This window comes from Podarcis vaucheri (genome assembly GCF_965113315.1).
Source record: "Podarcis vaucheri genome assembly, chromosome: 2".
Taxonomy (NCBI): Eukaryota; Metazoa; Chordata; class Lepidosauria; order Squamata; family Lacertidae; genus Podarcis; species Podarcis vaucheri.
The window spans coordinates 119,230,702-119,251,675 of NC_138760.1; the positions used below are offsets into that span (position 1 = coordinate 119,230,702).

A 20,974-nucleotide genomic window follows, 5' to 3' on the forward strand; every position below is an offset into this window, starting at 1 on the left:
CTGGTTGGCACTGGCAACCAGTAACTGACATTTCAATCTAGGTGGGGTGGGGGGCTAGAGGGCAAGCCCTTCATCCCTTCTGTGCCCAGCTTAGCTTTCGGGAGCTTACAATGTAAGTGTCAATTAAGTTCGCTTTCAGCACATAGGCCTTAAAGCACAGAGTATTAAGCAACTGATTAGACAAAACCTAGTATTTTGTCCTGCTTCATTTGCTGTACCTTTCCGTGTATATGACAAGGGTTTGTTATTTAAAAAGTATGTTTAACTCTGGGCTAATCTACCCCCAAAAAAGCTCAACAACAACCCCAATTTTCTTAATTTGGTGTCCCCAAAAATCCGTGTTATACACGGAAAAATATGGTATATTTGTTTTTTAAATTATTCTGTGAGCTGTCCTGCAAACTTTAAAAATTCTTTCAAATGATGTCTCATAAAGAGAGAGAATGCAGCCCCATACAAGAGATACTCCTATCCTAAAGAATGAAGCCACACCAGCAAAAGGTTACTCACAAGACTAGTTTAATTCAACACCCATAAGAGCTGGGCTCCTTTATTACCAAAAAATAATAGGGTCTCAAAGGGGGACGGGGAAGAGAGAACAAGCCACAACTAAAACATTATCAATCTTTCACTACTAGTTTACCTGCCAAGAAATATCAACTTTAAACAGGGGGGTTAATTTTAACATGCAGACAAAATTAAAAAGTGATAGGGCATACATAACACACACACACGCACATATACGGAAAACAGTCTTTTTAAAAAATGATGAACGGGCGTACGAAAAAATGTTTGTGTTTTTAGTTCCCAATCCAAGGAATTCCCCCCTCCCTATAAAACAAAATGTACTTTTAAATGTCAGGTATCACAGAGCACCCCCAACTAAGCTCCCCTTTCGTACTTCCCATCATCACAGAGGCAGATCACTGGTAGTATTGATGTATGGGTGGAGGGGCGGGGACAGAGCAATAGGTGGAGTCCCAAAATCTTGTTGGCAGGCAGGCAGTGGAAGTCCATCTGAAAGGAGGTCTCACGTGGAGGCTCCAGCAGCAGAACCTTCTTTGTCATCTGAGTGCCAAGTTGAGCAATGAGACTTTTGCCCTGAGGGAGTGCAGGATATCTGCTGATGTCAGCCCCAACTCCCCACTTCGCACAGCCCAGTGATAGATGCTCCTCTATCTGTGCCGCAGGAGTGGGATGTGGTTTGAGTGTTCCAGACTTGTCGGTCACCTCATTCTCCATCAGATGAAATTAAAAACGTGAAGCTCCAGGGAAGCGGAGGAGGTCAGGAATTTAAACCAAGGGCAACATGAAGAGGCAAAGCCCCCTTTATCGGGTCTGTTCAACTGAAAAGAGACAAAACACATTAGGCAGAACACAGCAAACAAGCTTAGGCTGCCCATTCAATTCTAATGTTTCTGAACAACCTTTCCAGCATTTTTCTGTCTTCTGTAGAAAGTGTCCACCATTACCAAACTAAGTACTTCCCTCCCCCAATTCCACATGGCAAATAGCAGCTCCCACTGAGCCAGCAGTCTGTTCACAGTGACTTCCAGAAGCTCAGTTCATAGGGCATTTTTTCCTCCAAGTGTTCCTTGCTCTCTCATACGGCTCATCCGATTCCTCAAATTTAGATTGAAGAGGAGAGCCCTCAGAACATCAAAGCACCTGGTTCAAAGGTTCAATCCCTGGCATGTACACCACCAAGGCTGGAAATGGCCTATGCCTGAAAAACGTAGCCAATAGGTGTGGACAATACTAAGCTAAATGGAGTAATGGCATAAAGCAGCTTCTCAGCATTCAGTCAACTTATACCTCCCCCTTCAGGTCTCAAATTTCCTGCTTGGCCTCCAATAACAAGCTCTTCCGGCAGTCTAAATCTCCCCTTCTCATTCCAACCGCCATCAAACGTCTCAGGCTGCACTTACTGTAGGAAGAGATGTCAATCTCATCAGGGAGCTCGCTGATGTTCACCTCGAAGCGGTCCTGCACTTCATTCAGGATCTTCGCATCATTCTCATCCGACACAAAAGTTATCGCCAGACCCTTCGTGCCAAAGCGCCCAGCACGAGCCACCTGCGGAAGCCACAAAGGAGAAGATGGGCCCAAGTGCCTGTCGAAGTATTTCCTGGTAAACTGGTACCTTGGGTTAAGTACTTAATTTGTTCTGGAGGTCCGTTCTTAACCTGAAACTGTTCTTAACCTGAAGCACCACTTTAGCTAATGGGGCCTCCTGCTGCTGCTGGAGCACGATTTCTGTTCTCATCCTGAAGCAAAGTTCTTAACCCGAAGCACGATTTCTGGGTTAGCGGAGTCTGTAACCTGAAGTGTATGTAACCCGAGGTACCACTGTACTTCCCCAAAAGTAGGCTGTTCTCTCCAAGGTCAAGTACTGAAAGCAAGAGGCACCAGGGCACATAAAAACCCACCTTTACCACGGGTGTTGCTCAGGGCTTGAAGAGACATCAAAACAAGTCAGAGACTCTAGTCTGAGCAAACTCATCAGCGCAACACCACCTTGGACTTTTCTATCCTTTTGAACTTGGGCCTCAAAGCTGAGGTTTGGAATCTACTTTCTCGCTAGCCCCACACTCACCCGGTGCAGATAGGTGTCCGAATCCTCTGGCATATCATAATTGAAAGCAATGTTGACCCGCTCAATGTCCATGCCACGACCAAAGAGGTTAGTGGCCACCAAGATACGGCGCTGGAAATCTTTGAATTGCTGGTATCGAGACAACCTGCAAGGCCATGAAAATAGGTAATATCTCTAGGCCCCCTAGAAACCCCACCTCTTAGTAGAACACCAGAAAGACAACTCCCACCCCTTTGTTCTACCCTACAAGACAAAACTACCCTTTCAAATAGGAGGCAAAACAAAAAAACAAGACAAAGATGCACACAAATGGCCTAGGTCAAACATGAGCTATGCTTCCACCTCTCTCCTGAAGCAAGCAGGACAAACATCTGGAGGAGGATGCTGTCTCACAGAAGACTCGCTGCTTGCTTAATGCAAACAGTCCTGCCTTCTGGAGTAACTGAGAGGAGGAAGCCAACCAAGGAATAAGACAATCACCATACAGAAAACACAACTCCCAAACAGCCCGTGTTTTAACCCACCAGATGTGACTGCCCTTACAAGGCTCATATTCCCTGGTTACGAACTAGACTTTTAGCTCCTCGTCACCCTATGAAAAGTTTTGTCCCCTAGCCACTCCCAAGACAAGGCATTTAAGTTCATGTTGACCCAAACTAGGATCTTGCTAAATGTAAGGCGCTCCAAAATGTCAAGCGCAAGAAGATGTTTCTCTGTACCCACCCCATGCCAAAGCTGATTCAGATGCCAAGAAAGTGGATGTCTGTATCAACTTTACCCAGATGATTCGCATTAATAGTGTTTTCTTGTCCCGGACCCCACTCGTTAAACATCATCTCCTGCCAACAAACTGCAAGAGGAGGAACTTTTATCTATGTCTCAGCAACGTAGCACAGTGACCATCGCTCAGGGCTTAGAAAAGCATCACCGAAAGAGTCAGAGACTCTAGTCTGAAGCAAACTCATCACAGCAAATGAGCCACCTGCATCTCAACCAGCAACCCCCTGCGTTGCAGCTCTGTGTCCTTCTCACCTCTCTTCCTGGGGCATACCCCTGTGGATGGCGATGGCCGGGAAGTTCTGCTCCACCAGCAGCTGAGCCAACGCGATGCAGCGCTGCACGGACTTCACAAAGATCACCACCTAGATGGGAAAGTGATGTGTCAATCCTACACCCTATTCACAACTGCCCCTTGATAGCGAAGGGATGTCGGTTTGGCCTCCTGCCAAGTCCCCTCTCAAAAATGGTTGGAGCGGGCATGGAGCCTGCACTCATAGGAAGCCATGAAGGCAGAACCCAACTTCTCCACCATCAGGTTATCCCCAAGGCGGGTCGCTTTGTGGTCGTCATGCCAGCCAACATTAAGCTTTTAATTTCAGTCTGTGAGACTCAGATCAAGCATCTAGCCAGGAAAAGGATCGGAAGCAGAAGCAGGCTCCCCACATTCTACCAAGTCAACCCTCTTAATCTTTAAAGGTGGACTGGACGTTTCAAGTTCTGGTCCCTCCCACATCGGGAAACCCTGACCCTGGGGCAGGGTCTACTTCCAGAAGGCACCTGGTTGAACTCCAGCACATCAAGCAGGTCAAAGAGCTTGCGGTTCTTCTCGTTGTCTTTCAGTTTGACATAGTACTGCTGCAGACCATGCAGCGTCAGCTTGGTCTCGTCATCCACGAAGATCTCCATGGGCTGAGGAGCAAACCCAGGGCCGGTTAGACCAGGGCAAGGCTGACCTGGGCTCGGAGGGAGGGGGTGGGTCGGGGTGGACAAGAAGCACAAAACGGGCACAGGAACAGCTTTTCTCGCCCACGGCCCTACGTTCCCTTAGGAAAGATCAGGAAAATGAAGGGACACCCCACCCCACCCTTCCGCTTTCAATAAATCTTAAGAAGCCAAAAGCTTCCATCCGAAAGATCCTGGGAGACACTTCTCCCGGCTCAGCCATGAACATTCCCTGCAAAGCATTCTGGGGGAAAGGCTAACACTGCCACCTCTTAATATCCTCCCCCTTTACAAAGCACTAAAACATTAGCCACTTTCAAGATTAGGCAGGGTATGAAATGAAACACAAGACTCAAATGCCTTCCTTTACGATTTCCTCCCAATCCCCAGTGTTTACAAAAAAGGAAAAGCAACAGCACAGGAATGAAGTCAGTGCATGTTGAGCAATTTCAACCACCTAAGCCATTCTGGCCTTGCACATCCCTCACAGGCTTCTTCCTAATAGCAAGCAGGGGCTCCGGGTCCAGTCGTGTACCACATCCCCTGCAATTTCCGACTATCTAGTTACCCAAACTCTGGTGCTTGGAACCAAGGGCCAGCGAAATACACATGGGAAGCAGATTCCACATGGCCCATTCCCTTCCAGAAACTCATCTTTCCACCTGACCCCACAGACCCACTATCTGCCTCACAAATCCTATTCATTTCAAGATTAATTTGGCATTCCGACTGTCGCTACCTCCAGCCATGATTTGACGGCTCTTTTTTTGCTGGGGAGGGCAGGGGAAGCAGTTTACTTCCCTCTCCCCCCCCCCAGCAATGAGGACCCTCAAGACAATCCCTTTCCCACATGGCACGGGGGTGGGGTGGGGTGGGGACAGAGAAGAAAGGGGTAATAGAAAATAAAACAGCACGCTTTTCCCAGTTCAGAACAAAAAAAGGATAAAACTTCTCCTCCAGGTCGCCAGGCACGTCTGTTCCACTGGCTGCAGCCGGTCCCTTGGATCCCTCGGGGAGTCCTTCGCCGCAGGTCTCCAGAGTGCCAGCCAGTGAGTGGGCAGGGCAGGACAGGGCAAGGAGGGCAGGATTGTGTGCGTGCGTGCTGCCGGTGCGTGTGTACCCGAGCGTAATGCATGGGGGTGAGGAGCCAAGAAAACTACACTTGCCTGGGTGTGAGGGGGCCAGGATCTTCTGAACGTGGGTGTGTGTGGGCCAGGATCTTCGGAACACGGTGCTGACCAGCAGGTGGATCCCACGCTGAAGGGAGTGCAGGGAATACAGGATAAAGAGCAGGGGGGCGCCGTGTATTCTGCGCCACCCGCCAAGTGTGGAGGCGGGAAGAGGATCCTTCTGGAATGGATCCCCTCCATCACTAACGTGGACACTCTCTAGGTCGTGTGTGCCAGCTGGGCAGAGGATGATCATGGTGTGTGGGTGCTCTCTAGCCCTTTTGGGAGAGGCCTCTCGTTCGTGTGTGCAAATATGCGGCTGGCTAGCGTAACCCGAATGATCTTCCGGAAGGTATGTGCCCTACAAGTGCCTTAGGGGGACTGGGGTAGCCGGTGGGCAGCAGCGGTGCAGCCCAGGGTGCTGTAGGCAGTGGTGGCGGTCTAAGCTCTGGCCCCCTGCTCCTTCCCTGGACGGGGAGGAAGGGAGGCTGGCCGGCTGGCCAGGTGGATAAAGAAGGTAGAAGGGGTTTAATTACGTCTTGCATGAATTTGCGGCACACAGGGCGGATTTCCTTGCTGAGTGTGGCACTGAACATCATGACCTGCTTTTCGTGCGGGGTCATGCGGAAGATCTCCTGGACGTCCCGGCGCATATCTGCAAGGAAGAAAAGGACCAGAGGGTTAGAAATGGCTCTCTGTGACACTCCAGGAATCCAATAGGTCTCCTCTCCTCCACTGCCACACCATAGCCACGTAAGGAAGTTATTCCAGTCTCACAAACACTTAATAGCTCTTATGGTGCTTTTTTCAGAGGACTGAGCATTCATGAGAAGAGTATGGGCAACTTTTTAAGGTGTATATACCCATACGTCACTGTCTGCCTTTCTATCTTCAGTTGCTATAACTGGCCAATAACTGTACTACTGCTTTAGGTAAAGGTAAAGGTACCCCTGCCCGAACGGGCCAGTCTTGACAGACTCTGGGGTTTGTGCGCCCATCTCACATCTATTGGCCGGGGGCCAGCGTTGTCCGAAGACACTTCTGGGTCACGTGGCCAGCGTGACAACGCTGCTCTGGCGAGCCAGAGCCGCACACGGAACGCCGTTTACCTTCCCGCTGGTAAGCGGTACCTATTTATCTACTTGCCCCCGGGGGTGCTTTCGAACTGCTAGGTTGGCAGGCGCTGGGACCGAGCAGCGGGAGCACACCCCGCCGCGGGGATTCGAACCGCCGACCTTTCGATCGGCAAGCCCTAGGCGCTGAGGCTTTAACCCACAGCGCCACCCGCGTACTACTGCTTTACTGTATCGTAAATCTGTATCTGATACAATCTGTATCTGACTGTAAGCTGCCTCAAGTTCAATTTCTCTCACACACAGTAGAGGAAAGAAATCTCATGCTGTTTGTACATTCTCTGGGTTGGCTCCTGACTTGCACTCTGTAGTGTTACACTCACGCAATGCTTTGCTGGAAGAAGGGGGAGGCAAAACAGTTTGCAGAGATTCCCCCTTCCCCCAGCAGTCCTCCCTCCATACAGAGCAGTAATGGAAGCATTAGCCAAAGCACTTCCCCAGCTCCCTTCAGCAGGCGCCTCCACTGAAATAACAGCCCCTTCCACAAAAAAGGAACAGCCCTGGATCTAACCCAATGTGCTCAGAAATAGTAAGCATTCTTCCTCTTGCTCTGGAAAACACAGCTTCAAAGAAGTCAAAAGCATGGACACCCGGCTGACCCAAGCAGTACCTTCCTTGCTGTCCAACTACTAAGCCCAACCCCCACGGATCACATGCCCACAGCCCCTCACCAAGCTGCTCAAGCATCTTGTCACATTCGTCCAGGATGAAGTGCTTGATGTGCTTGAGGTTGAGGCTCTTGTTGCGGGCCAAGGCCAGGATGCGGCCCGGGGTCCCCACCACAATGTGGGGGCAGTTCTTCTTCAGCACCTCTTCGTCCTTCTTGATGGACAGGCCCCCAAAGAACACCGCCACCTGGGAGGGAGGGAAAGAGAGGGAACTCTCAAATAAAGGCTGGCAGCCAGGAGAAACAAAAGCCCCAAGGGTGCAGAAATGGGTAAAAAGAAATGAAAACAGGACGTAGGCAGGATGCAAACGCTGTCAAATAAGTAACTTGACAGAAATTGCCTCATGTTAGTTTCATCCCCAAACCATGAAATCGTCCACACCTCTCCCACCGTACTCTTAGGTATATTTTCTACTGTTCACTCCCATACAGGCAAAGAAGAAGAGTTTGGATTTGACATCCCGCTTTATCACTACCCGAAGGAGTCTCAAAGCGGCTAACATTCTCCTTTCCCTTCCTCCCCAACAACAAACACTCGGTGAGGTGAGTGGGGCTGAGAGACTTCAGAGAAGTGTGACTGGCCCAAGGTCACCCAGCAGCTGCATGTGGAGGAGCGGAGATGCGAACCCGGTTCACCAGATTACAAGACCACCGCTCTTAACCACAACACCACACTGGCTCTCAAAACATTGTACATGGACTTGAGCAGGGACAACAGCTGTGGCAGCCCTTCGTCTCTCACCTTGACACTGGGCATGTACTTGGAGAAGCGCTCATACTCCTTGCTGATCTGGAAGGCCAACTCACGGGTGTGACACATCACCAGCACCGACACCTGTGAAGGAAGGAGGAAATATGTTTTAAGAAACCCCTGCTGATTACTTCCGGCACTCTAGCAGATTCTCATTCAGGTCTGTTTAAGCTGGCAGGCTGTCATGCTCCCTCCTCAAAACCCATCCACCATTTTGAAAAACGGCTTTCCTTTCTGAAACATACCTGACCAGTGACTGGCTCCAACTGCTGTAGTGTAGCAAGAACGAAGACGGCAGTCTTGCCCATGCCAGATTTGGCCTGGCACAGGACATCCATGCCCAAGATGGCCTGTGGGATACACTCGTGTTGCACTGCATTGAGAATATGAAAAAGTACAATGAATACCTCCTGGCAGGTCAGGGATCTCAGAAGCACTTACAGTCAGCCCTCCTTTGCTAACTTTCTGAAATACCCCCACCAGACAAGGCACCCGGGCTCACCTTCAGAGGGGTGTTCAAAGCCACAATCAACAATGGCACGCAGCAGCTCTGGTTTTAACAGGAAATCCCGGAAGCCAGAACTGTGGATGGAGACATAGGACCCCTTGACATCTTTCTTAGTTGGGACGTCCACCCCATCTCCAGCTGCCTGATTTTCCACCTCATCATCTTCGTAATCCAGAAGTTCATTGTCAACATCGTTCTCAGTCATGGTGATGCCTCTCTCTCTCTCTCTAAAAAATGAAACGAAGACTTAGCATAAAAGTGCATAATTAGTCCAGCCAAACAATATAAGAGGTAACAGACTGACAATTATAAAGGTTGAACGTAAGCAAGTAAAGTGCAGTTATCATTCACAATAGCTTGGTTGGTGAAAGCACAACCTTCCTACTTAAAGCTTATGTTAATTAACACCTGTATTGTTTGAGGAAGCCCTTGCCTGGCTTCAGGCCTCAACAAACACAACCAGATTTACAGGTTCAGAGCAAAGTCCCCCTTTGAAGTTTCTTTGCTGAATAATTCAACTTTTAGGTCAGCGGCAATGTGTCCTGGAAGATTACAATGTTCTTCCATTGGTTATGTAGATCCTTGTGCTGCCTGCACAGGGCAGAAAGGATGTTCTCTACACAAAATAATAAATGGGCAGAAACCTGACATCAAAAATTGAAAGATTCATGCTGTACACTTGTCTGTTCCTTTGCCACCATCTTTTCAAGCTGCATATGTATGCAAGTATTTTTACCTGCCCTTTTTATCACTGTTGCACTTAAAACAAGAAAAAGGCAGCATTTAGAAACCAGCAGAATATTTCAGTTCTCGCAAGACACTGTGGATAACACCATACCTCCGAGATTTTATTTTTTAAAAATAGCTAATGATGCGTATAGCTCTGTCACAACTAGAATAATTTGCATTCTAAAGGGAATGAGGATAAGACTCACATTGGCCTCATATGATTTTACTTAACATGAGCCTCCTTTATGAGGGCCAGATTGTTCATAAAGAACATGCATGAAGTACTAGAGAAGAAAGGCAAATCCTCTGAGCAGCACTTCAAGTCAGTTACAGGGACTCTGCAGCTCTTCAAATGTTGCTGAGACTCTACTTTCCATCAGCTCCAAGAAGGATGGCCAAGGGTCAGGAATGATGGGAGTTGTAGTCTAGCAACACCTGGAGGGTGGCACATCCCCTACCCCCAATTTTTATGACATGCATAAAAATTACTGATATGTTTTCATATACCACAAACACCCATTGCATACTTAATTTACCAGTGTTTATGGTGCCACAATAGGGACGCGGGTGGCGCTGTGGGTAAAACCTCAGCGCCTAGGGCTTGCCGATTGTATGGTCGGCGGTTCGAATCCCCGCGGTGGGGTGCGCGCCCGTTGCTCGGTCCCAGCGCCTGCCAACCTAGCAGTTCAAAAGCACCCCTGGGTGCAAGTAGATAAATAGGAACCGCTTACTAGCAGGAAGGTAAACGGCGTTTCCGTGTGCTGCTCTGGCTCGCCAGCTGCAGCTTTGTCACGCTGGCCACGTGACCCGGAAGTGTCTGCGGACAGCGCTGGCTCCCGGCCTCTAGAGTGAGATGAGCGCACAACCCTAGAGTCTGTCAAGACTGGCCCGTACGAGCAGGGGTACCTTTACCTTTACGGTGCCACGATAGTATACTTTCTTGCTATTTCTGCAACAGAGCAATATGGCTATTCCTTTGGCAGGTTTGGAAAAGTGTGTATAAGGGGTGCAAGTGGGACCCCCTAAAAGTTGCATGCGTTGCATTTGGACAGCAACAATCCTAAGCTCACTATGCCCTGAAAAAGCTCGTTACCCCAACAATTCCTCCTCATCACCTAAGCCCATGAAAACATGCCTCCATGCAGATGGCTTTGCAGCTTTACATTTATGCTCATAACAGACATGTTGGGCACCCCGAAAACACATGCAGCTAAAGATGAGCATCCTCACTTCATCTCTAAGTAGGGGGGGGGAGAGGGGCAAGAAAATGAGGGAGCCAGGCACACATCCACAATTCCCCACTTCCAAATCAATGCAGGAGGTTTCTAAGATATTAGGATTCTCAGATCCACGTGTCATATACGACACCAGTTACAGGACAAAAGAGAATGGCACCAGGAAACTGAAATTTACAACTCCTAAGAGAAGTCCCATTCTTGAGGTGCTGCCTGAAGCACAGTTGCAACACCAAAAGAAGAGATTCAAGAACAGCCACCTAAAAACCCTCCTAGATAAATCTCACTCACCAGCACTGTGTCAGAATGGGTCTTATTTTTTTTGATGGAATGTCTTGTTGACTCTTTCCTCACGCCTTTCCTACACAACAGCAGCTTTTTCTTCTTTTATCCTATAAAATCCACCTTAAAAATAGAAAAAGAAAACATCTGTATTCCAGCACATTAAATTCCCAGAGAAACCCTCTCCTGCAACAGCAATTTAGTGTTCTCCTGTAGCACCAGAATACACTCCACGTGGGTACGATCCCTAAAGATATTACACCCACTTGGCCCTGGCTCAGACCATACAAAGGATGAACTTAAAAAAGTTACGGAGGGTTGCAGCTTCCTAGTACATGTATGGCAAACTGTACTAAAATCACGCTCCCAAAACAATCCATTGCATACATTTCGGTCCAAAACGTAATCTTAAAAAAGAAAAATAGCTTGGATCTCCTGCCTCACTTGCCATTCATTGCTCTGCAATTTAATCTGTTCCATTGCAACCCATCTCATTACACCCAGTGGAGATCAGACCACCTAAACCTGCACTCTTCCCAAATAGCAAACATGGGAAAGAAAGACCCCTAGAATATTTAATCTGCAAACCCGCACGAACTGCATGAATAAATCCCCCAGCAAGGATCCGCTAAAGCGGCACGTTTGCGGCTGCATCTCAAAACCCCGTTATGTGAGGAAAGGGATCCCACCCGTCTCTCCTCTAGATGCAATTTCCCCTCCCCACAATTACCCCATAATTGTCTCATCATGTACAGTGAGCTATTGAGAAAAGGCCGTTTGGAAATGGGGAGCGGGGGGGGGGCGGCTAGACACACCAGAATTAAAACCCTCTGTATTTCCAGTTTCTAATTCTGAGCTAAAAAGGAAGGCACAAGGGGTCTCTCTATCCAAAGGACCACGCTTGGGAGGCCTAGTTAACGCCACAAGGAGGATGTTTCCCGATTACGAACAGCTCACGGGGAGCAGCGCGCAAAAGAAAAAGGGCGCCATCTTAAATTCTACTACTTAGCATTGCAATGGCAGGGGATAAGACACCCCCCCCCGCCCACTCCCGACTCAATTTTTGGAGGTCCAGACGGGCAAACGGCCCCCCAAAAAACGAACCATCGGTAGAAAAATGCCTGGAGAAACGATATCCACCCTGATATGGGGCGGATGGCACAACCGAGGGCGGATGGAGGCACGATTGTCGGGGAGCACCTTACCTTTTACGAAGGGGAGGAGTCGAAGAGCTACGCTGAACAGCGACCACAGCAGAAAGTGCGCAGCTTCCGGTAAAGGGGAAGGAGGTCACCGGAAGCCCCGGGTGGGAATCTGTCGCGAGGACCCCGCGGGTTTCTCGCGGGGCTTGTCTAAGTGAGAGCCTGACTAGAAATTGGTTAATTTCAAACAGATCTTCCTGGGGTTGTGAAAATTCAAATGAAAGGCTGCTCGTTTCTTTTCGCCGAGAGGCTTGTCTGCCATTTTGTTTCACAGCAGCAACGGGGCAGAAATTCAACTGGAGCAGTTTCCCCCCTAACTTGCTGGGAATCTGCACCCTGCTGAGTTGCATACCTGCCGTGCAAACTGTTAAGATCGCAAGAGGAAACAAGTAGTAACAAAAGACTTTCCCACACGGGCGCCTTCTTTAGTTTCAACCTTTCGCAGTGTTATAAGAATTCAAAGGTCTCAAATATAGAATAAATATTCATAAATACACACATATCGAAATATATATAACCCATGTGTCTGAAATAGTATGGGAGAGCAATCCTGAAGCCACTTTGACTCTCGCAGTGACCTCAAATATTCCTCTACCAGGGGCCTGCAAATTTTTTCTGTCCACTGTCCCTCAGACCTTGTGGGCGGCCGAACTATATGTTGGGGGGGGGGAATAATTCCTATGCCCCACAGATGACCCAGAGATGCATTTTAATTCAAAGCGCACATTCTACTCATGTAAAAACATCAGGCAGGCCCCACAAATATAACCCAGAGATGCATTTTAAATAAAAGGACACACATTCTACTCATGTAAAAACACGCTGATTCCCAGACAGTCCGCGGGCCGGATTTAGAAGGCGATTGGGCCGGATCTGGCCCCCGGGCCTTAGCTTGCCTCCCCATGCTCTACAGTAAGGGAGGCAAATAGGGAAAGCCTTCCCATTATTATTTTTTGCTTACAAATCCTGCCTAAAGGGCGTATTTGTGTATGAATAGGATGAGTCTGTGACCTGGACTCAGGAACTAAAGTATTAACCATCACACAAAAAATGTCCAGGTTGCCCAGGTAATGCAATCAGTGACCATTATCAGGTATCCTGGCAGACAGGATTTCTGCTGTAGACCGCCTCCTATGATGTATGCATGATTATTTTGGGGTGGTCTTTGATTAATGAGTTGGGCAATGTCAAAAGTCTTTAAAGGTTCCTGCAGAGGGTCTCTCAGGGTCTCTCCCTCCTTGGAAGGATAGGGAATCTGTTGCAACAGAAAAATAAATAAATATCTGCCTTGCTTTCCACTGGATCCTGCCTCCATCTATTCTTCTGTTACGGAAAAATTCTGGGTGCGGGGTTACTCTGCCACCCAGCTCATCGGACTAAGTCCGTGGGTCCCTGCGGAAGAAAATGAGCTCAGCCGGACGCAGGAGCAAACTGCAGAAGATCCAAGTTTATTGCGCAACAGGTTCAAGGCGAGATTGAACAGCGAGAAAGGGGTGGCATGAACTTTTGAGATTTCCCTCCATGTCCCAGAATACAGTGCATGAAACGTCACGAATACATTATGGGAAGGTTGGGTTTCACAAGTTACATCATGAATATACTTTACACGTCATGAATACATTATGAAAAGGTGGGATTACATTAATTAGCATTTTCGGATGAGGGAGGGGGGATATGCGGAGCGGGAAATATACATAGATACACATTTATTGAGTACCGGTGGTGGCAAGACAATGGGCCAGGAATATACATCGTCTGTCACCTAGTATTGCCCGAAGGAAGGATTTGCAAAACTATCTGACAGGATTAAGAAGTTCCTGCGTACGTGACCTGCCGCTTTGGGGATTATGGAAGTAGGGACAGCATCATGGAGTCCAAGGGGAACTGAGTTGAATGGCACCGAGAACGAGCAGATCAGAACCACGGCTGATTTTATATCAATTTTTGAAGATTTCAGTGATTTCTAAGCCACTCTGTACTAGAGAGCAAAAGCAGAAACAGAGTGGATACATTGTAACAGGATTTTGACAGTATTACTTGAGAGATTATGGAGGACAGGGGAGGGGTGATGGAGTCCTAGAGAAATTGAGCAAATATATTGTAGTGAAGAAGACATTGCCCCCCCCCCCGTTCCGTATCACTTCTCTGACCGATCATGGACTTAGGGGACTCAGAGTCCCATGGGGAGTTGGGCTGCAAAAGCCAAACCCCAATTTATACATCAATTGGTGTCTCAGAGCTACAACATAAACGGTCACATTCTTCCTATGTTCACCTTATTTTAAAATGTTGCCTTAAACATACAGAATCAAGGCTGTGGACCATTTCGACTCAGCATTGTCTACACCAGGGAGAACCAACTAGGGCGCCCTTCAAATGTTATGGGGCTTCAATTCTCACAAGCCCCTGCCAGCATTGGCAGTGATCAGGGCTGAAAGGAGATCTAGCCCAATAACAATGGGAGGGGTAGTTTCTGCCTTGCACCTTGCATTCATAGAAAGGCAAGCAAGCAAAAGCATCAAGCAGGTGCAACAAGCACCCTGGTTATTGTTACGGAAAAGCAGCAATGCGGGAGCGAGTTGCAGGAGGCTGGAAAGCAAAACAGGATGTTGATGTTTGGGACTGTACCAGGGAAACAAAGGGGCAGTCTATTCACTGTACTGAGCACCGGATGTTAGCTCAGAGTGTCATCTGACCTGTACTGGAAGTACAGGGGTGGAGTTTCTCTCTCTACTGTTGGAGTCTGATGAGTGCAGATGCGTTTCTCTGTACTGCTGCAAGGACAGAAATAAAGACATGTAAATACATTTCTGTCTGTCTCTTTCCCCTCCCTGGGGGAGGCAGGGATGAGGGGAGAGTGGTGTGTTCTTCTCACGCTTGAGGAGGATCGCCGATAGTGACCTAGCCTGTATCCTGCCGGGAGACGCAGACGGGGAGATCAACAAGGATCTCAAGCCGAGTGCCTGGAGAGTGGCCAGTTTCCTCTGACAAGGCTTGAAGAATCCAACAGTTATGACCTCATTCTCCTGGGTGGGACTTCAAAGCACATTGCATTCTTGGTTCTGCCCCAGATTAGTCTGCTTATTTCTTTTAGAAGTTTGGAATAAGGAAGATTTAAGAGCAGGGGCCCTCGCAGACTTCCAGCTCCCATAACTCCACGTGGTGTTCTCCACACGGCCTGCTTTCTTTCATTAACGTGAAGATTGCATGCTTCGTTCCTGAGATGAAACCAATTATTTTCTCTTGAAACCCGTTTCTTTTAGAATCTTTCTTGCCGTCTGCATGGAGACATGTCTAAAGTCTCGTTTCTGTGACTTCTGTATATAAAGACTTTTGCTTCTTCATAAAGTGTCGTCCATGTGGTTCGCTTTTAGCCTACGCTATTGTAGGGGACACATGTTAAAAACTGGATGGGAGTGAATACTACTCAGGACAGATCCCGCTAAAATAGCTCCCACAATGCTTCTCTCCCCATTCCCATAGCGTCATGGTATTGTGCTGGATTAGTATTCCGGGTTTAAATATCACAGTAGACCTGTTCCGTTCTCTCGGCTACACACTTTTAATATTGGGGTGATTATGAGGGGTTATCATTTTTCCTTTCTCCTTCTGTGTTGGAACTCCTATCCGGGGACTTCCCTGGCTTTTTTCTGGCCCGTGTAAGACCAATCTGGATAGTTAGCCTTGGTGAAGACTTTATGTTTTTATCCCCCAAAATTTTTTGATTGAGTTTCCACTGAAATGAGGCTGCATTTTAATGTTTTAATGTTGTATTTTAATCTTGTTTTTTAAGCTGTATTTCAATCAATGGTTTTTATATTTGGTGTTAGCCGCCCTGAGCCCAGTCTTGGCTGGGGAGGGCGGGGTATAAATAAAATTTGTTGTTGCTGTTGTTGTTATCTTCTTACATAGTGAATTATCTTACATTAATTGAATGGGATATGTTCCCAGGTTTAGGACTGCAGCTTTAGGATACAACCCTGTACTTGAGCTATTAAGGTGATAGGATATGACTCTTGTCTTGCCCCTATAGCCAGTGACATATCTCTCCGATATGGGCTGTGTGCACATTTTACCTTGAAGGCACCTTGAAAGCACCTTCTTTCACCTCAAATAAGTCTGCATGACTATTATAACCTTCCCACGAGACCTTATGTTGAAGAGCAGGTACCAAGTCATATAAATAAAAAATATATTTTAAAACAAATGCTAGTCACATTATTTCACCTGCTGACACTGACCCATCTCCCTCAGATACCAGGGGGTCTCGCCCCACAGATGTATAATAAGCACTTTTTAATCCATTTCAACCGTAATGACACTTTTTATTAATCATGTTTGGAAGTGACTATTGAAACGTCCAGTTGTACATTTGTGGGGAGGGTGGGGCCAGGGAGGAGTCCTGGAGTACAACACTAGCAGAACAAAAACGAGGAGCTACATTTTCGGCACACGTACAGACACCAGCAGGAAGCGAGGGGGGCACTCCCCAAAACCCCTTTGCCCCAGTTTTCTCGACACACCCCTTCATGCCACGGGGTGCAGCAAAACAGAGAGAGGAACCGAGAACTGCGATGTGGAAGGTGATGGACCCATTTTGAAGGGCTCAGCTAAGGGGACCTTACTGCCCTTAAATATATATATATATATATTGTGGGAGCAGAGAAACAGGGAACTATGCAGAGACAAAATAAAGTTTTATAGAGCAGGAATGTGGAACCTCAGGCCCTCCACACTTCCCTATATGGGCCTCAGGGTTTTTTTCAAGCCACACTCTTCCTTTTGCTTTGCTCCATGCTTGGGTGTTTTTGCCTGACTGGAATTTGTCCTTGATTGTGCCTATTGTTTGCCTGTTTAGAGAGATGTGTAGCTCTGTAGAAACCTCTGGTTTTTGTGGCGGAAATGCAGCCTATTGTACGAAGAAGAAGAAGAAGAAGAGTTTGGATTTGATATCCCGCCTTTCACTCCCTTTAAGGAGTCTCAAAGCGGCTCACATTCTCCTTTCCCTTCCTCCCCCACAACAAACACTCTGTGAGGTGAGTGGGGCTGAGAGACTTCACAGAAGTGTGACTAGCCCAAGGTCACCCAGCAGCTGCATGTGGAGGAGCGGAGACACGAACCCGGTTCCCCAGATTAGGAGACTACTGCTCTTAACCACTACACCACACTGGCTCTCTTTTACGAAGGCAAAAAGTCAGTTGCTCTGCCCAGTTTTGCCCCAGAAGGTTGCCCACAATAAAACATGGCCCCCTTCCTTACTCCTATTGCTGATAAAAGGTTGAGAGCATTCATAAAACTGAGTAAATTTACATGCCACCAGCTTGCTGTTTCAGTCTGGGATAATGGTGATAACCATCGTGTGCTATTTCCAGCCTTAGATATGAGATATGATAGAAGTATTTTAAAAAAAAAATTGGTGGGGGATTATAGGAGCACAGGAAGCTGAAACGTGCTGGAGATTGGGAGGAACAGAGGTTCTAGGAGCATGTAAAGTTAGAACTTGAGGCAGTGGTGCTGTCAGAGTAGGATTCTAGGGAAGCAGTTCTGCGCTCCGCTCAGAAGAATTTGGCTTATCATATTTTGAGTGAAGGCACATGACTCTCCGCCCCCACAAGAATCCTGGGAACTGCAGTTTACCCCTCACAGAGCTACAATTCCTGGCACCACGAACAAACCTCAGTTTCTAGGATGATTTGGGGGGATATCACGTGCTTTAAAGTCATATGCCTAAGAACCAGGCAGAGGGCCTTCTCGGTAGTGGCACCCACTCTGTGGAACGTTTTCCCATCAGATGTCAAGGAGATCAGTAACTGTACAACCTTTAGAAGACATCTGAAGGCAGCCCTGTGACAGGGAGTTTTTAAATGTCTGATGTTTTATATGTGTTGGAAGCTGCCCAGAGTAGCTGGGAGCAACATTGATTATTATTGTTATTAAATTGAAATAATCATCATCTAAAGAGTTTCCGAAACACCGTTAAGGGCCGAGATAAAATTATTTAACTGCACCACTGCTTTTAGGAATCAGGGACATTATATGTGTTTGATGCTGGTCAGTAAGGTCCCCCTGATGGCAACTGCAGGCTGGGCCGATGGGTCAACTAGGCAGCTATGCGGTAATTGGCGTGTATTTGGGGTCGCACGTCCCAAACAATGGTGAGTAGCTGTCGCAGGACCCGATCCTTGCCCCGGGCCTGTCCTCCCTGCATCGCCTGCAGTTTCTTGCGGGTTTGGGCTTCCACCTCAGCCGACAGGTTCCCTTGCGAGCCCAGAGCCTGTGGGCGGAGAGAGAGACAACAAAGTTCTGAAATATGATAGCACCTGAAGGAAGGTACAGGTAAGTAGTGAAGTCTATTTTGACATCATAAAGGTAAAGGGACCCCTGACCATTAGGTCCAGTTGTGACCGACTCTGGGGTTGCGGTGCTCATCTCGCTTTACTGGCTGAGGGAGCCGGCGTACAGCTTCTGGGTCATGTGGCCAGCATGACTAAGCCACTTCTGGCGAACCAGAGCAGCGCATGGAAACGCCGTTTACCTTCCCAACGGAGTGGTACCTATTTATCTACTTGCACTTGATGTGCTTTCAAACTGCTAGGTTGGCAGGAGCAGGGACCGAGCAACAGGAGCTCACCCCGTCGCTGGGATTCGAACCTCCGACCTTCTGATCGACAAGTCCTAGGCTCTGTGGTTTAACCCACAGCGCCACCTGCATCCCCCAACAACAGGGAACTGAGCCTTTAATGTCATAGAATACTAGAACTGTAGAATTGGAAGGGCCTCCCAAGGTTCATCTAGTAAAAGGTAAAAGGCAAAGGACCTGTGGACAGGTGAGTCCAGTCAAAGGCGACTATGGGGTTGTGGCGCTCTTCTCGCTTTCAGGAGGAGGGAGCCGGCGTTTGTCCAGAAACAGCTCTCCAGGTCCCATCCTAATCCATCCCTGCCCTAATCCATCTCTGCCATAAGGAGGTCTGGAAAACGACCCTAAACGGGCTACCCAATCCTCTTTTGCATAGGGATCTGCCTTCCACCCTTGGTCCATTCAGCTCTGTGTCATCCACAGAGGCTGACAGAGGCTGTCTAGGATTTGGGGCATCTCCTACTTGGAGATGACAGGAATTGAACCGGCCACCTTCTGCATGCAGATCCAATGCTCTGTCACTGAGCTACATCTAGCACAACTAGTAAACCATTCTCTTCCCTCTCCCACAGCCATCCATTTTGCCTGTGCAGCGGCCTCTTAGAAGGTGAACATCACATCCTGCCTCCTTCAAACCTGCCCCATATCCTCTGTACCACCTTAGAACAGGGGTTGCCCTGAATTCTTCCCTTTCCTAAAAATAACCCTTGCCTGATCCCCAAATTCCCAATTTTAAGTGGGAGGGGAATCACAAAGGTTACCCTATACCATTTGGAATCGCTTCCCCACCCCTCCGACGCTGCTGTTCCTGTCTGCCTCTTCCTCCCGTGACTCATCCTCCATCCTCAGTTCCCCCCACCCATAAAAAAACCCCTCAAGAAATCTTACCGCCTGCTGCTTCTGCTGGAACTCTTTCTCACGCTCCAAGCGGTATTGCTCGATTTCAGCCTGAGCTTCTTCCTTGGCCTGCTTCAGCCTCCGGGCCTTCCCTGGGATGGAGGTGGCGAGACAGACATTGAAGGTCAGGTGGAAAGAACATTACCTGCCTCTTCAGGCCTGTTTTTTTTAGGGTTGTGCTTGCCCTGGGCAAGAGAAGGAAACTGGGGAATGGATCCAAAGGGCACTCAGCCCCCCCCCCCCCAATCCTAGTTCATTCCCCTCTGTGATAAGGACTGCACAGCAATCCTTTATCAGAGAACTCAGGCATGCTGGTCCTCTTCAACCCACCCATCTCCCCCCCCCCATAAAACAGAAGCCCCCTCTCACGTTTCCGAGCCTCTGCCACTTTCTCGGCAGCCCTCTTCTCAGCCTGCAGCAGCTGCTGGATTCCCTGTGTCTGGCTAGCCATGGTTCCCTAGCAATGATGCTCCCAAAACAGCTGATCTTCTTGCATCTGCTGAACTGGGTACCACAACATCCAAGGGAGGCAGCGCGAGGTCCTAGTGCCCTCCTTTTTCTGTGCCGCCCTGCTGGCGCTCTGCAGTCCTTAACTGCTACAGATAGCCAAATTGCAAGGACTTCTCTCTCGTGCTTTTATATTGGAATGCGCACGCATTCACACTTCTGAGATCCAGCGCCGAGGGCCTTCTGGCGGTTCCCTCATTGCAAGAAGTGAGGTTACAGGGAACCAGACAGAGGGCCTTCTCAGTAGTGGCACCCGCCCTGTGGAACGCCCTCCCTTCAGATGTGAAGGAAATAAGCAGATTTCTTATCTTTAAAAGACATCTTGAAGGCAGCCCTGTTTAGGGAAGTTTTTAATATTTAATGCTGTATTGTTTTTAACACTCGATTGGGAGCTGCCCAGAGTGGCTGGGGAAACTCAGCCAAATGGGCAGGGTATAAATAATAAATTACTACTACTACTACTACTACTACTATTATTATTATTATTATTATTATTATTATTGTCGGTCACTATTTTCGAGCGGGATTCAATCATGTTCCCGGTCAATTCAGGGTTGTGCAATTATAGTCGTTTGGGAGGTTTTGCACCACAAACTAAAATATCAGACTTTTTTTTTGCAGTGAGGAAAGCTAAGGGTAAATGCCGTGGGAAGTGTGGGATGAGTCGCAGAATTTCATGGTTGGAAGGGACCCTGTGTGTCATCCAGCCCAACCCTTGACACATACCTTGATGCAACGTTGTCTAACCTCTTCACAAGCAAATCAGAAGGAACGCCAGATAAATATCTGATGTTGCCTAACTTCCTCGCAAACCTTGTACCAACAAATTGGGTGGGTGGGTGTGGTTGACAAACAGGTTATTTGGAAGCATCCCCCACCGAAGGCAGCTTGTCCGAGCATGGAGAGCCAGCTCGAGATCCCTGCACTGCCAGAAAGCTC

At 48.2% G+C, this 20,974-nt stretch overlaps 2 protein-coding genes and 1 long non-coding RNA gene across 5 annotated transcripts; 1 reads left to right on the top strand and 2 right to left on the bottom strand.

Annotated features, from left to right (window-relative positions):
* Window positions 1-502: 502 nt before the first annotated feature.
* DDX39B (DExD-box helicase 39B) lies at window positions 503-12,126 on the bottom strand. 3 transcript variants are annotated; one of them, XM_082210337.1, is made up of 12 exons: window positions 11,998-12,126; window positions 10,802-10,915; window positions 8,541-8,767; window positions 8,284-8,411; window positions 8,030-8,122; window positions 7,292-7,475; window positions 6,024-6,142; window positions 4,154-4,285; window positions 3,629-3,738; window positions 2,597-2,741; window positions 1,929-2,076; window positions 503-1,346 (listed from the first exon to the last, which is right to left on the bottom strand). In XM_082210337.1, the coding sequence occupies exons 3-12, from the start codon at window positions 8,749-8,751 to the stop codon at window positions 1,330-1,332; spliced, it is 1,287 nt and encodes a 428-aa protein (XP_082066463.1). In that variant the 5' UTR covers window positions 8,752-8,767; window positions 10,802-10,915; window positions 11,998-12,126; the 3' UTR covers window positions 503-1,329. The 3 variants fall into 3 exon arrangements, with proteins under 3 accessions (XP_082066463.1, XP_082066462.1, XP_082066464.1); XM_082210336.1 differs by having other exon boundaries at window positions 8,541-8,771; XM_082210338.1 differs by lacking the exon at window positions 11,998-12,126 and adding an exon at window positions 11,897-11,985 and having other exon boundaries at window positions 8,541-8,771.
* On the top strand, window positions 9,435-17,528 carry LOC309525489. Its single transcript, XR_014216341.1, has 2 exons — window positions 9,435-10,194; window positions 16,970-17,528. It is a non-coding gene; the product is annotated as an uncharacterized lncRNA (long non-coding RNA).
* On the bottom strand, window positions 17,401-20,073 carry ATP6V1G2 (ATPase H+ transporting V1 subunit G2). Its single transcript, XM_082210890.1, has 3 exons — window positions 19,898-20,073; window positions 19,520-19,620; window positions 17,401-18,268 (listed from the first exon to the last, which is right to left on the bottom strand). Exons 1-3 carry the CDS (start codon window positions 19,977-19,979, stop codon window positions 18,095-18,097), a joined length of 357 nt encoding a protein of 118 aa, XP_082067016.1. The 5' UTR covers window positions 19,980-20,073; the 3' UTR covers window positions 17,401-18,094.
* Between the last annotated feature and the right edge of the window lie 901 nt (window positions 20,074-20,974).